This window comes from Rhineura floridana, chromosome 10, assembly GCF_030035675.1.
Source record: "Rhineura floridana isolate rRhiFlo1 chromosome 10, rRhiFlo1.hap2, whole genome shotgun sequence".
NCBI lineage: Eukaryota > Metazoa > Chordata > Lepidosauria > Squamata > Rhineuridae > Rhineura > Rhineura floridana.
Genome location: NC_084489.1, coordinates 13,942,285 through 13,957,180, shown reverse-complemented (window position 1 = coordinate 13,957,180; position 14,896 = coordinate 13,942,285). Strand labels below are relative to the sequence as shown.

The 14,896-nt window shown below is 44.5% G+C and overlaps 2 protein-coding genes across 8 annotated transcripts in view; both read right to left on the bottom strand.

Annotated features, from left to right (window-relative positions):
* Nucleotides 1–466: 466 nt before the first annotated feature.
* NT5C3A (5'-nucleotidase, cytosolic IIIA) overlaps nucleotides 467–14,896 on the bottom strand; it is a 63,540-nt gene continuing 49,110 nt past the window's right edge. For all 7 annotated transcript variants that reach the window (XM_061587185.1, XM_061587186.1, XM_061587192.1 and 4 more), the window contains 2 exons: nucleotides 7,653–7,853; nucleotides 467–951 (listed from right to left, as the gene is read on the bottom strand). In XM_061587185.1, the coding sequence (XP_061443169.1) occupies nucleotides 850–951; nucleotides 7,653–7,853 (303 nt within the window). In that variant the 3' untranslated portion in view covers nucleotides 467–849. The remainder of the gene's footprint in view (nucleotides 952–7,652; nucleotides 7,854–14,896) is intronic.
* On the bottom strand, nucleotides 8,166–14,579 carry LOC133365468 (uncharacterized). The gene is made up of 2 exons (XM_061587403.1): nucleotides 12,193–14,579; nucleotides 8,166–11,433 (listed from the first exon to the last, which is right to left on the bottom strand). Exons 1-2 carry the CDS (start codon nucleotides 13,757–13,759, stop codon nucleotides 9,203–9,205), a joined length of 3,798 nt encoding a protein of 1,265 aa, XP_061443387.1. The 5' UTR covers nucleotides 13,760–14,579; the 3' UTR covers nucleotides 8,166–9,202.

Sequence of the window (14,896 nt, the reverse complement as noted above, 5' to 3'; positions counted from 1 at the left end):
GGCAAGAAAGTACCTTTTCAAAACACTAGCTTTTTCCTGAACAGTTATAAATGAGACATACTGAGGCAGAAAGAGAGATCTGCCTCATAATGTTCATTTTTAATGGTTAGATCTTGCAGCACACTTTATTAAGGTAACACTGAAATCATATCCTTTAGAGCTACCTTGGGGGAAAAAACCCATTGCAATGCTACCGAAGATTGCATCTTCTGTATATTGACGTTTAGTAAGTTAGAAGAAGGGACTTCAGAACTGTCCAGTAACAAAATATAAGGCAAATGCAAATACTATTATAAAACACTCTTCAAGATCTGTTTCAGCATTATCTTTTATGGCCACTTATGATTTTAAGACTATAGTGTTTAACCTCACTCTTTTGTCCTGGAAGAAACAGTCAATAGTGAGCTTCGTTATCTGTGTTCTGGCACAGATTATTTTTTTAAGGAATATATAACAATCTGCAGTGTTAAACTCAAAAGGTGCAGCTTTAATGAACTGTAATCAAGTCATTTATTTGCATGTGTTCACCATATTCCTTGTGCATTTTCTACAGCAATCCCACATATTCTGAAAATATTCTTTTACTGTGCATGAAGACAGAAGGAGCTCTTTTTCAGTTATCCATACAGTCTATCCATTAGAATAAATAAGGGGTCCAATTAAAAGTGAAGGGTGTGCAGCAGAAGAGCTTCCAGATGATCATGGATACAGCATATTACATTACAAATAAAGTGACTCCCATAGAAAACAGCATCAATATTAACATTCTAAGATAGCACAGACATGCTGATCAGTCCAATTGCTTTCATTAGGAGGAAAATGAACATATTCCAAACAAGCAGATGAATTTTACAGAATCTTCTGTAGGATTGAGTTGGCCACATCTAAAGACTCATCTTTCATCAACACAATATCATAAGAGTCCATATATTTTTCCAACAGCTCTTCAACCTAGGTTTTAAAATGAAAAGCAAAATCCAGCAGTTAGAAAAAGCAAAGCACCTCAAGAAACCTAGAAATTACCAAGAAATGGCATTATTAAAAGGACAATATTTTTAATACTACAGAAATGTTTTATTAAAAGGTGTGTGCAACCACATCTCAAAAGCCCAGAAAGGCCTTTGAATTGCAAATAATTTAAATTCCCATAATTTTGAGAAGTGGAATTATAATGTACTACCCTGAATACTACCCTCCATGGTGCAGAGTGGTAAGCGGCGGTAACGCAGCCGAAAGCTCTGCTCACGGCCGGAGTTCGATTCCAACAGAAGGAGGAAGTCGAGTCTCTGGTAAAAGGGGTCGAGGTCCACTCAGCCTTCCATCCATCCGTGGTCGGTAAAATGAGTACCCGGCATATGCTGGGGGGTAAAGAAAGGCCGGGGACGGAACTGGCAATCCCACCCCATATATACGGTTTGCCTAGTAAACGTCGCAAGACGTCACCCTTAAGAGTCGGAAACTACTCACACTACAAGTGCGGGGACACTACCTTTACCCTGAATACAAATTGCACACAAAAGCTATTTACCATATATGTAAGTCAGAGTGAAACTACTATTTTGCAAAAAAAAAAACCCACCAAAAACAAAACCCTAATAACTTCAACAGAATACACAATATGTGCTTTACATTACAACAATAGTAGAAGCCAATGAGGTATGTCTATATTTTTTTACAATAAAATGCAAAACCAAAATGAGATATGGCTGCCCAACTCTGGCTAGGTTATGAGTTAATATGCATATTAACAGTTCTGGCCACCACACCTGAAAAAGGGTACTGTAGAGTTGGAAAAAGGTTCAGAAAAGGGCAACCAAAATGATCAAGGGAATGGAGCAACACCTCCATGAGGACAGGTTACTACATTTGGGGCTTTTTAGTAAGAGGTGACATGATAGAGATGTATAAAATTATACACAGAACGGAGAAGGTGGACAGAGAAAATCCCCCCCCCTTCATAACATTAGAACCTGTGGATATTCAATGAAACGGAATGTGGGAAGATGCCGGCCAGATGAAAGTACTTCTTCATGCCGCACAAAGTTAAACTGTAGAATTTACTCCGCTAGGAGGCGGTGATGGCTACCAAGTTGGATGGCTTTAAAAGAGGATAATACCATCAATAACTACTACCCCTGATGGATATTCACTAATAGGCAAAAAACCTTGCAGTTTAAGAATGTACCTATAGCCAACAGATATTTCTATCAAACTTTAGAAATCAGGGAAATGGGGCAGCTATAGTGAATGCACCAGGGGAGCAGGAGACCTGACCTCCTCTCTGAGATATTGTACTGCCTTACACATTTGTAAAAATGCAAATACAATTTGATTTGGTCTTTCACAGTCCAATCCACTTCCTGTGTAGCTTGAAGAATTTGGTAGCCTTTGCCTCTGAGCATATGATGAGTGGTGGCAACACCTGCCATCTTCAAAGATGGAAAATTACATTTTTGTATGCTTGTTGGTGTTCTTACTTTGCTTCTTTTCTGTGTTACTACATAACAACTGTTTCTACAGAGAATCTAACCTAGAAATATAATTTCTCTCACTATGCTAGAAATCTGTGTCAAATTTATTTTAATTAATTTCAAAGCCTTTTTATTGGTCAGTGTCATATGATGGTGAAGACAGCCTTTTGTGTTACAAACTGGAGGTTATATTTTATTTCTGTTTTGGGTGCATTAACAGTTGAATCTGAAACTGCAGTTTGATGTAAAATCAGACTTATTACAATATGTTGCTACTTAAGCAATGACTCTAGCTGTTGGAAAAAACAAACTTGCATGTTTTCAGCCTGCTATGCTGAAACTACTCCACTTAAGGAAAGGTGGGTATGGTCAATTAAAAACATAGAGCACACCTAGAATTTTTGCTAGAATATATTTCACTTCCCACTGTTTTATCTTGTGCAAACTGAGACACTCCTCATGTCCATTGGAAACTATTCTGCAGAACAGTCAGTGCCATTATTCCACAATTGTTTTTGGGGTTTTTTTTTTCAAGTGTTGCAAAGTGTTGCTGTACTTGACATATTCACAGAAACAAGCCAAAAAATGATTTACTATAGGACACTTCACTAAAATTGCACAGTAAATGAAACATCTAAAATGACTATCTGAACTATATCAATTGTTTTAATATTGTTGCTTCCTCCCTGCTAAAACAAGATCAGCACAGCACATGTCTTGTTTCTGTTATTTAGGCTAATTGCAGGTGTTGCCACAACTCATCATATGTTCAGAGGGACATGTTACCAAATTCTTCCAAGCTATACAGGAAGTGTATTGGACTGTGAAAGAGCAACTCAAATTGTATTTGCATTTTTACAAATGTGTAGGGCAGTACAATATTTCTGAGAGGAGGTCAGCTCTCCTGCTCCTCTAGTGCATTCACTGTAACTGCCCAATTTCCCTGCTTTTTAAAGTTTGATAGAGATATCTGTTGGCTATAGGTACATTCTTAAGCTGCAAGGTTATTTGCCTATTAGTGAATTTCTCTGCTTTTTAATCCGTGAGGTAAGAAATGTTATCCTGCGCAGGTTTGCTGAGAATGGATTCATAATTTGTATGCTTATTGAGTTCAGTGGGATTTACTACCCTGCAATCATGCTTAGGATAGGTGACATTGATCACAGGGTATGGGGAAGAAAGGAGGCAGAAGGGGGAGGGCAGGTTTGATCCTTTGCATGCTTATTGAGTTTAGTGGGATTTACTCCTGTGCAATCATGCTTAGATGAAACTGACCATGGGATGGGAGGCCTGGAGTGGGTAGGGGAGGAGGAAGAAGGAAGAGGAAGGGAGAGGGGAAGGAGGGGAAAGACAGGTGTGATGATTATTGAATTCAATGGGATTTACTCCCATGCAATTGAAATTGAAACTTTGTTTTTACCCCGCCTTTTTTCCAAACTGGAACTCAGGGCGGCTTACAAATAGAACTACATGTAGTTACAAATATAGAAAAACATACAATTAAAATACAATTAAACTATGCACAACCTTAAAACCGTAAAAGGCACTTAAAAATCTAAAAACAATTTAAAATAATACAAATAATAATATAAAACAATAAAACAAGCCTTGTAAAGCCCAATCCTAAACACCTTTTATGCCAAAAGCCTGTCGGAATAAAAAAGTCTTTACTTTCCGACGGAAGGATGGCAAGGAGGGGGCCATTCGTGCCTCCCTAGGGAGTTCCAGAACCTAGGAGCAGCCACTGAGAAGGCCCTATATCGCGTCCCCACCAGTCACACTTGTGAGGGTGTTGGGACTGAGAGAAGGGCCTCTCCTGAAGATCTCAGGGCCCAGGCAGGCTCGTATAGGGAGATATGGTCTGACAAATAGCCTGGAATTGGGCCATATAGGGCTTTAAAGGTCAAAACCAGCACTCATGTTTAGCATATGTAAAACTGACCATGGGGGGGAGGAGGAGAGGGAGGGAGGGCTGGAATGGGCAGGGAGGAAGAAGGAAGAGGAGGAGGGAGGAAGAGGAGAGGGGAAGGAGAGGAAAGGCAGTTGGATCATTTTCATGCTTATTGAGTTCAGTGGGATTTATTCCCAAGCAACCATGGCTAGGATAGATAAAACTGACCATGGGGGAGGGGTAGGGGAGCAGAAGGAGGGAACTGGAAGGGGAGAGATGAAGGAAGCGGGAGGGAAGGGCAAAAGGGAGGTGATCGGAGGGAAGAGGACAGGTTTGATCATTTGCATGCTTATTGAGTTCAATGGGATTTACTCCTGTGCAATAATGCTTGAAAATGAAATGGACTGCCTTCAAGTTGATTCCGACTTATGGCAACCCTGTGAATAGGGTTTTCATAGTAAGCAGTATTCAGAGGTGGTTTACCATTGCCTTCTTCTGAGGCTGAGTGGCAGTCACTGGCCCAAGGTCACCCAGTGAGCTTCATGGCTGTGTGGGGATTCAAACACTGGTCTCCTAGGTCATAGTCCTAGGACAGGTAAAACTGACCATGGGGGAGGGGAAGGAGGAAGAGGGGATTGGAGGGGTGGGGGGAGGGTAAGGAGGGGATTTGGAAGGGGAACGGGGGAGGGGAATGGGATAGGAGGGAAGAGGAAATTTGATCATTTGCATGCTTTTTGAGTTCAGTAGAATTTACTCCTGTGCAATTATGCTTAGGATAGGTGAAGCTGACCTGAGGGAGGGGCAGGGAGGGGCGGAGGAAGGCAGGGAGGGGCAGGGAGGGGCGGAGGAAGGCAGGGAGGGGAGGAGATTGGATGGGTGGGTACTGGGCAAAGAGGAAGCCCCTTTCCTTTGCAAAAGGAAAACATTGTGAACAGTTTTATTCTTCTAAATGGTTTCTCCCACATTTTTATTCTACAGCTCGCACATGTAGCCTCCCACCCAAATTTAAACCAAAGCTGTCCCTGGCCACATCCACACCAGACCTTTATTTCCATTTAGATAGTCATGGCTTCTCCCAAAGAATCCTGGGAAGTGTAGTTAGTGAAGGGTGCTGAGAGTTGCTAGGGGAGATGCTGTTCCCCTCACAGAGCTTCAATCAGAGCAGCTGACTGTTAAACCACTCTGGCCACTGGAGCTCTGTCAGCACCCCTCAGAAACTACACTTCCCAGGATTCTTTGGGGGAAGCTATGACTGTCTAAAGTGAAATAAAGGTCTGGTGTGGGTGTGGCCCCTTGATTAGGCAAGCCAAGCAGCTGTGAGTCTGGCTTGTAGAACACTGACAGTTGGTTCTTACTGAGCATGCCCAACATTATCATTGAGTTCAATGTTAAATTTCTTAAAATTAATTAAAAATTAGCCATGCTTCTTTTTTACCTTTTAAACTACCGAAGATTAAGATCAGAGTACGGGGCAAGGTGAGTAATAGGATTACAGGTACTCTGTGAACATGGCTGAACTCTTACAGAAAAAAAGTCCAAAAGGGGTCTGATTTTTCTCTTTTTCCACTTTGAACTCTTGATTCTCCGTGACTGTTTTGTGTAACACCATGAAAATTGAGAGGGTTGTTAAGCAAGCGTTTCTGAGTTCAGGACTATACGTTTTGTAAGGTTTAGTTTTGAAATGAGAGTATGGGAAGCATCAGAATAGCATTGGGGGTATTTTTGATTTAACATTATGGAATACAGAAAATCCATGCTGACTATAGTAATGTTCTACCTCCACTGTCAGAGGCAGTATGCCTCTGAATACCAGTTGTGGGAAACTGCAGGAGGGGAGAGTGCTCTTGTGCTCAGGTCATGCTCAGTGAGAACAGGATGCTGGACTAGATGGGTCAGCGGCTTGATCCAGTTGGCTGTTCTTATGTGCTAATTCTGAGTACATGCCATTTTCTTCTTGGAGAATGACCGTAATGTTTTATGGAGCAATCTGAAACCAAGATCTGCCAGGATAAGCAAGTTAGAATCTGGGGGATTTCTGGCTCAGTCAGTTGAACCCCGGCTCAGTTGGGACGACAGTGGTGTAAGTCCCCAAACAAGACTCATCTAAAGATACGCTGGCATAAATCCTTCATTTAAGCTCAGCTGAGGGTGGCATAATAAAGGGGTGTTCCGGGGTGGGGCAGGGGAAGACTTGCACCTAATCCAAATCTCTTTCAGCAGTCATGTTATCTGGGAATCCGGCAGAATTTACACCACGCTTTTTGCTGGTGTAAGTCAAACTCAAAAGTTTGTTTTCCCTCTGCCAGGCTTGGGGCCAGCTCAGCACTAGGCTTTCTCGTGAACTGAGTTTGAAATATTGGTAATTTATGCTATCTTAATTTAAACCAGCATAAATTCTGCTTTCTTCCTATAGGTAGGATTGCTCTGTTAGGCTACAATCCAATACACACTAAACTGGGAGTAAGTGGAGCTTACTTCTGAGTAGACATGTAATGGATTGCAGCCTTAGTCATTTGTCTTGCAGTCAATTCTTGCTTTGATAGCACACCTTAACTTTATTTCACTGCTTGGATCTCTTGTTTAGTAGATAAGTAAAAACAAGTCTATCAGGGTTGCTTAAGATCAATTTTTTTTTCAAAGCAAAGTTTTGTCCTGAGTAATGGGGTAATCTTAAAGGGAAGAGAAATCAGCACACTATAAATTAATTGACAGATTTAAACACGCCATTCCATTCAACCTATTTTTTAGCTGCTGTACATTTAATTCCACTGTAAAATTTGACTACTATGAAATTCATAAAAACTAATGATCTTCAATACTGCACATGGAATGCTCTCCCTAGGAAGGCCCAGGTAAAATCAACTTTATCATGGTGGTGCCAGGCAAAGACATGTTTGGTTCCCGGGCATTTGGGCAGGACCCATTATTGGATATTTTTATTCTATGTTTTAATATGTTTATGTAATGTTGTTATTGTATTTTTTACTCTTGTAAATTGCTTTAGGACTTTTTGTAGTAGGAAGCAATAAATTTAATAAACCTAACCTAGTCCTATCAGATGAAAAAACGATTTTACAGACCAGGATAAACTAAAACAGGAAAACTAGTGTGTAGTCAGGACAGGCGATGAAGGCTTAAGCTTCTATCCTTAAACAGGTTTTGAATTAGAAAAATCTATAAATGAACACAAAACCTGTGAAATGTAAGTGACCCCTAAAACATACTAAGGTTAACTTTAGCAAATATTTATAATATCATAGACTTTATGCTTACCAACAAGACAGACTTACTTTATCATTGAGATACCCTATCTTAAGAATATGCTCTACATTTGCCACTCCATCTGCCATAGTTAAATCTCCTTGGGAATCACCAAGCAATATTATGTTGCTGTTGTCCTTTAACTGTTTGAAGTACTCTGTATTCTTCAAGGCACCATTGTGTTTGTTGTAGACATGAATCAGTTCCCCTTTAAATCCTTTTAATATGCCCTGTTAAACATGTCAACAGTTACTTCTAAGGTTATGCAAGCAAATCATCACATGTCACTTCAGTGTCTTTTTAAAATATTTCTAAGAGGATTTATTCTTTCAATCCACTCAAATTATATGCTGTTTATCATAATGAGAAGTGACTTCTTCACTGGAAACCAAAGTAAAGATTAATGAATCAGAATGGATGAAAATTGATTTTTAAAAAAATAAATCAGATTTTTAATATTTCAATTGGATTTTTTTTATTTAAATCAGATTTTTTCTGAATTTTTTAAAAAATAATCAATAAAATTGTAAATTTCTCTCTCATTCAATTCTATCTTATTACGAACATGCTAAACCTATACCTGCAGTCTCATTAAAATGAATGAACGTCTCTATCACACTTATACACATTGAGTTGCCTACCAATCAAACATGGACATTAATTTCAGTTTTTCATCTCATGAAAATAGCTCTGCTCAGCCTAACTACAAACTCTTACTTCTTGGAAGTTTTAGACTTTGAGTTTCTGTTTCTCTGACTAAAGTTACATGTGCAAGGACACAGGACGGATGGGATTGTTGTTGTTCTGAGTTTGTGGTGGTGGAGCTGCGCCACACAAAGCAAAAGAATTAGGATCCAGAGAATATAGAAAAGGATAGCTGGAGGCAGAGTAGAAAGGAACAACGGAGAGGACTGGAAATAAAACAGGGAAGACATTATAGTACAGACACAGCTTCCAGTTCCTATATTCACCCAAAGTTTTGCCACAGAAGAACTGTCATGGCTTCTGGGTGTAAGAGACCGTATGTGGGAACATTTTGAAGAAATTCCTTCAGTGCAAGAAGGAGATGCAGGGCCAAGTTGCAAGAATGTACCATTGGTCTCACCTGAAAGGTGATTTTCATAGGAATGGGCCATCACTGTGGGGAAATAGTTCCACCTATCGTGCGAAGGCAAGAATGTTTTTGAAGTCAAGACTAGGGACGTCATGCCCCTCCCACTCTCCAGTTCATTCGTAGCGAGTCTGAAAGAGATATCTAAAAATACAAGAACAAGGCCAACAGGCCCGCCAGGAAAATAACATAATAGTCACATGCATAACAACATGACTCTAACATAACTACATAACATAACAGAACTAAAAGTCTTGACTTCACTCTTACAATTAAATATAATATGGAAACAATAACATGTAACCCATTGATAAAATCACTAGTCATCCTCCAACTGGGAGGGTCGTGATGGCCCATTCCTATGAAAATCACCTTTCAGGTGAGACCAATGGTACATTTTCCATAGGAAGTGGGCCATCACTGTGGGATGTACCAAAGCAACCCATATAGGGAGGGACCACCCACATGTTAATCCTCATTAAGAACCTGTTGCAACACTCGTCTGCCAAAAGATGCATCAGCAGAGGCATAACGATCGATTTTATAATGCCTTATAAACGAGTGTGGGGAAGACCAGACTGCGGCCCTACAAATATCGGCAACAGGAGCATTAGTGGCAAAAGCAGCCGAGGTGGCAGCTGACCTGGTAGAATGAGCCGTTATACTAGCTGGAACTGACAGCTTCAGGGACTCATATGCTAAAGTAATGCATGCCCTTAACCAACGGGATAAGGTAGGATTGGATACTTTATGCCCCATAGACCTTGGATGAAAGGATACAAACAGAGACTCCGTTCGTCGAATCTCTTGGGTCCTAGACAGGTAGGTCTTGAGAGCCCTCCGGACATCTAATGAATGCCAAGCCTTTTCAAGAGGATGGGTAGGATCCGGGCAAAAGGAAGGCAACACAATGTCCTGGTTGCAATGAAAAACTGAATCGACCTTGGGACGAAAGGAAGGGTCAGTCTTCAGCACAACAGAGTCCTTATGGAAGACGCAGAGGTGTCTAGCAGAAGACAATGCGCCCAACTCTGAAACGCGCCTGGCAGATGTGATTGCAATCAGAAACAGGACCTTGAAGGACAGTATGCGTAGGGGCACAGTCCTGATGGGTTCAAACGGAGGGCGTTGCAAAGCCTGCAGGACTTTCGGCAAACTCCATGAGGGGAACCGATGGACAACAGCCGGAGAGCGTAGGGCGACTCCCCTCAAAAAACGTTTGATGAAAGGATGTGAGGAAATAGGAGCTCCAGGAGAGGAAACTGAGAGAATAGATGACAGAGTAGACACATGTCGACGTAGAGTGTTGGGTCGAAGTCCCATCATAAAGCCACTATGGAGAAATTGGAGCACCTGGTGCACACTGGCCTGGGATGGATCGTGGTGGTGGGACTGACACCACTTGGAGAAAGCCACCCAGGTATGTTGATAAATTCGAGTGGTAGATGGTCTTCTCGAGGCCAAAATAATATCAATCACAGCGTCAGACAGTCCAGCTGACCTCAAGTGTCTCCGTTCAAACGCCACGCTGTTAAATTGAACCAAGTAGGGTCTTGGTGCAGTACTGGACCCTGGGATAGGAGGTCTGGCGTTACTGGAAGTGTCCAAGGATCCGTCATTGACATTGCCAGAAGATCTGAGAACCACGGTCGGCGTGGCCAAACTGGTGCTATCAGAACCAGCTGTGCCCTTTCGGTTTGCGCCTTCCTCAAGGTTTTGGCTAACAATGGTATGGGAGGAAAGGCGTACAATAGACCGTCTGGCCACGGTGTTGTCAGAGCATCCACTGCTTCTGCTGTTGAGTCCAGGTATCGGGCAAAGTACCTTGGAAGCTGGCAATTGTGACTGGAAGCAAACAGGTCGACTGCGAGGGCGCCGAACCGACACTGGAGACGATGGAAAATGGCTGGATGAAGTTTCCATTCTCCCGGGAAGACCTGTTGTCTGCTGAGCCAGTCTGCTGTCACATTCCAAATCCCTCTGAGGTGCTCTGCTTTCAGGGATTGTAGATGTTGTTCTGCCCAGACAAAGATGAGGGAGGCTAAGTCCTGCAGAGGACGAGACCTGGTGCCCCCCTGTCTGTTCAAATGTGATTTTACACACGTGTTGTCTGTTCGAATGAGCACATGATGCAAAGGGAACAGAGACTGAAAATGACATAGAGCCAAGTGGACAGCCTTTAGTTCCAGCCAGTTGATGCTTCGAGATTGCTCTGCGTTGGGCCAAACCCCCTGAACGTACTGGGAGTTGCAGTGGGCTCCCCAACCTATGAGGCTGGCGTCTGAGGTCACGACGGTTCTGCGGGGTTCTCTGAACGACGTGCCCTTGGAGAGGTGTTGAACCTTGGTCCACCAGCGGAAGGAGAGGCGCAGAGTGGGGCTCAAACGAACTTTGCGATGGTTGGAGCTGGCAACGTCTTTTTGAAAAGGCAACAGAGTCCACTGAAGGGGCCGAGTGTGAGCTCGAGCCCAGGGCACAATGTGGATTGTGGAGATAAACATCCCGAGCGCTCTGGCGAGAAGCATGACGTCTGCGGATGTTTGTTGCATCAGGGACCTTGCGATGCTTGTGATGGCAGTGATGCGATCTGGAGACAGGAAGACCATTGCCTGCAGGGTGTCCAACATTGCCCCAAGATGTAGGAGGCGTTGGGTTGGTTGGAGATGGCTTTTGTCGAAGTTGACAAGCCAGCCGTAGGTCTGCAAAACATTGAGGGTGATCATTAAATGATGATGAGCCAGCTCTTCAGACTTGGCCCGTATGAGCAGATCATCCAAATATGGGTAGATATGAACCCCTTGGGTCCGAAGGTAAGCCACTAGGATGAGTAGCACCTTGGAAAATACTCTTGGAGCAGAGGAGAGGCCAAATGGCATCGCTCTATATTGAAAATGTTGGTGGCCAAAGGCAAACCGAAGAAACTTTCTGTGGGCTATGCAAATGGGTACATGGAGATATGCTTCCTTAAGGTCGATAGAAGCCAGGAAGTCTCCTTCATGCAGACTCTCGGTAATGGAATGGAGAGATTCCATTTTGAACCTGCGGTATGTTACAAAATGGTTGACAAACTTGAGATCCAATACCGCCCTCCAAGATAAATCTCGTTTTGGCACAGCAAATAGGAGGGAGTACACCCCTTCTGATCTCTCAGTTGTGGGAACTGGCTCTATTGCCGCTATGTGCAAGAGGTGATGTATAGCTGTCTGCATGATGTTGTGCCTGGCTGGTGCCCTTGGGCAAGGAGACGGGTGGAATCTGTCTGATGGGGTTGCCCAGAACTCTATGGTATAGCCATAAGTGAAGAGGTCCCTGATCCAGGAGACCGTAGTAAGGCGCAGCCATCGATCTCCAAAATTAAGTAATCTGCCACCTATGGGGAGGGCGTTAATACTACTTGTGTAGGCGAGGACCTCCCCTATATGAGGACGATGAGTTGCCCCTGCGCCCTTGGTACTGACCTCTGCCCTGGAAGCGTCGGTTCCAGGAGCCCCTGAATGCGTTGGAATCATAGGGTCTGAAATCGCGGCCTCGTCCTCCTGGCCGCGTTCCTCGAAAGGGCTGGTTAGAACGAAAGGAGGGAAATCGCCTGAAGGGCCTGTGGTCGATGTTCTTGACTGTGGCTAGAACCGGTTTGTGGGCGTCTTTTGGATCAACCAGAACTGCCTTTAGAGCTTCCTCGCCGAAGAGTAGAGATCCGGAGTAAGGAGCCTTGGACAGGTTCAATCTGGCCGCTGAATCAGCTTGCCAGTGGCGAAGCCAGAGGGTGTGACGAGCGACTATTTGAGTCGTCATGGCTCGTGCCCCTAATTGGGTGGCATCCAAAGTGGCATCGGCCACAAAGGTTGCTGTCTTACGTAATTTCAATAGTGCTCTTTTGAAGGCGACAGGATCAGGGTTATCATCCTCTAGAAGTTCATCCATCCACATCATAGATGCTCTGGAGAAGATGGAGGCTGAGGCGGAGGCACGCATGGCTAGGGCAGTGGCCTCGTGGTTCTTGCGGAGGGCGAAGTCTATTCGACGCTCAGTTGTATCTTTTAGGTGGGATTCCCCTTCACTGGGCAAGATAGATCGTGAAACGAGGCGAGCGATCGGTTCATCTATGCCAGGGACATCTAACTTGGGGGCGAAGTCTGGGGCTAGGGCGTAAAGTCTGTCAGCCATGTTCTTGAAGCGTCGAGCTTTGAGTGGGTGGGCCCATTCTTCGGAGGCTAATTTGGCAATTGGGTCCGGCACCGGGATGTAGTGTTCAGTAGGTGCAGGGGATTTGAGGACCTTGGCCCCTTTGAGAGCTGGGGCGGACGAAGTTGAAGGCGCAGTCTGGAGACCAAGGGTATGAAGTACCCTACGTGCGAGCGGTTGGTAATCTGAGGTATTGAACAAGCGATACGATGTATCCTCCTCATGATCTGAATAGTCGCTCCAGTCGTCTCCTTCAACATGGTCAGTGAAAGTTAACTCCTCCGCATACGAGGCTTCGTCCGTACATCTGCCTCTGGCTACATCAAAGGGATCTGGTGAGCAGGAAGGATGAGCAGCATGGAATGCACGTTGGTCCATGTTGAGTGGGGGTATGGCAGGAACCTGTGGTAGTGACTGCATTCGTGTGAAATAAGCCAGCATGGCTTGGAGTTGGGAGAGGAAATCAGGAGACAGCTGCAGACCAGATGTGTGAGATGTATGTGCCTGGTGGGCTATTGGAACAGATGTCTGAGGCGGTAAGCCAGAGGTAGGTTCGTTAGGCGAACCGTGAGGGGGAAAGCCAACAAACTCTTCCTCGTCAGAGGCAGTAGCAGGAGAATGGAAAATATCACTTATGTATGTCTGTGCTGTGGTGGTTGTTGGCACCGAGACATAACGAGGGCGTTTTGGTTTACTATGGCTGGAAAGATGTTTTGTCTTAGCCAGTGCTTTGGCATGTCTGGTCTTAGAAGTGTTAGTATGTTGTGGCTTGGCTGATTGTGGCATGTCTGGCTGATCTGGCACCATGTGTGTTGATGGTGACATGCCTGGCTGTTCTGCCATCTTATATGAACCTGGGTGCAGTACACTGCCACGGAGGGGGTAGGCTGTAAAGACCCGAACTGGCACAGCGTACTACCACGGAGGGGGTAGGATACACTGGCAGATGGCGAATGCACTGCCACAGAGGGGGCAGAATGCACAGAGGTATCAGCGTTAATATAATATAGGCTGTTAAGAGTTGGCACACTCAGAATTGTGCTGTAGGCTGGGTTTTTGGCTTGTTCACGGCCCCATAGGGGACAGGATATGTAATGTAAATCAGATTTGATACAAGTCAGCCACTGATATTAAAGTTCCAGCCTTGATAATGTAATCCAGCCACTAGGATTAAAGCTCCAGCCTTGATAAAGTAATCCAGCCACTAGGATTAAAACTCCAGCCTTGATAATACAATCCAGCCCACTAGGATTGGAGCTCCAGCCTTGATAGTATAATTCAGCCACTATGATTACAGCCACAGTAATGTGTGTAAATCAGTCGTGTGTAAATTAGTCAGCAGCACATATACACAAACGTACGGATAGATAGTCTGCAGGGGAGGTATCCGATACTAAGGGGAACAAAAAGGGCGGGAAATTCAAATTCTGAAAGAAAAAAATGGCGCCCGGAAAAAAGGAGCGGGAAAAAATGGCAGAGAGGGAAGAAGCAATGGCGGCCGTCGAAGGCGAACCGGAGGAAGGGCTGCCCAGCACGATCTCGCCAAAAACCGCAGTAGCGGCTCCAAAAAATCCCCGGAGAAAACAGGTAGGGGAAAAGACGGCAGCCACCGCAGAGAGAGCCACCGTCGCAGTCTGTAAAGCCCTCAGTGGGATTTAAGCCGCGTTGCGAGGGCGATCTGAGGCAGAGGGTTAACGGCGGGAGCCGTAGCTGCAAGCTCCCGCTGAGATCGGATAAGCCGCAGCCGCGGCAACCGATCGGGGGGGGAGAAGTTAACAGCGATCAGAAGCGATCAGAAGCGATCAAAAGGGGAGAACCGCAGCCGCGGTCATTGAGGGAGCCCCCTGGCTAAAGAAACAACAGAGCGGGGGGGGGCTAGAAACTGCCAAAACGAAGAGAGCCGCAGCCACGGTCTCAGAGGGAGCCCCCAGTCAAGTAAATAAAATAGGTTGAAAAACTCTGAGGGAAGGGTGAGGAAGC

Excerpts from the sequence above, each read along its gene's own strand:
- LOC133365468 (XM_061587403.1), bottom strand. The coding sequence starts at position 13,759 with ATGGCAGAACAGCCAGGCATGTCACCATCAACACACATGGTGCCAGAT. Across the intron at positions 11,434-12,192 it reads CCGACGCTTCCAGGGCAGAG|ACCTACGGCTGGCTTGTCAA; the intron begins GTCAGTACCAAG and ends AATGTTTTGCAG.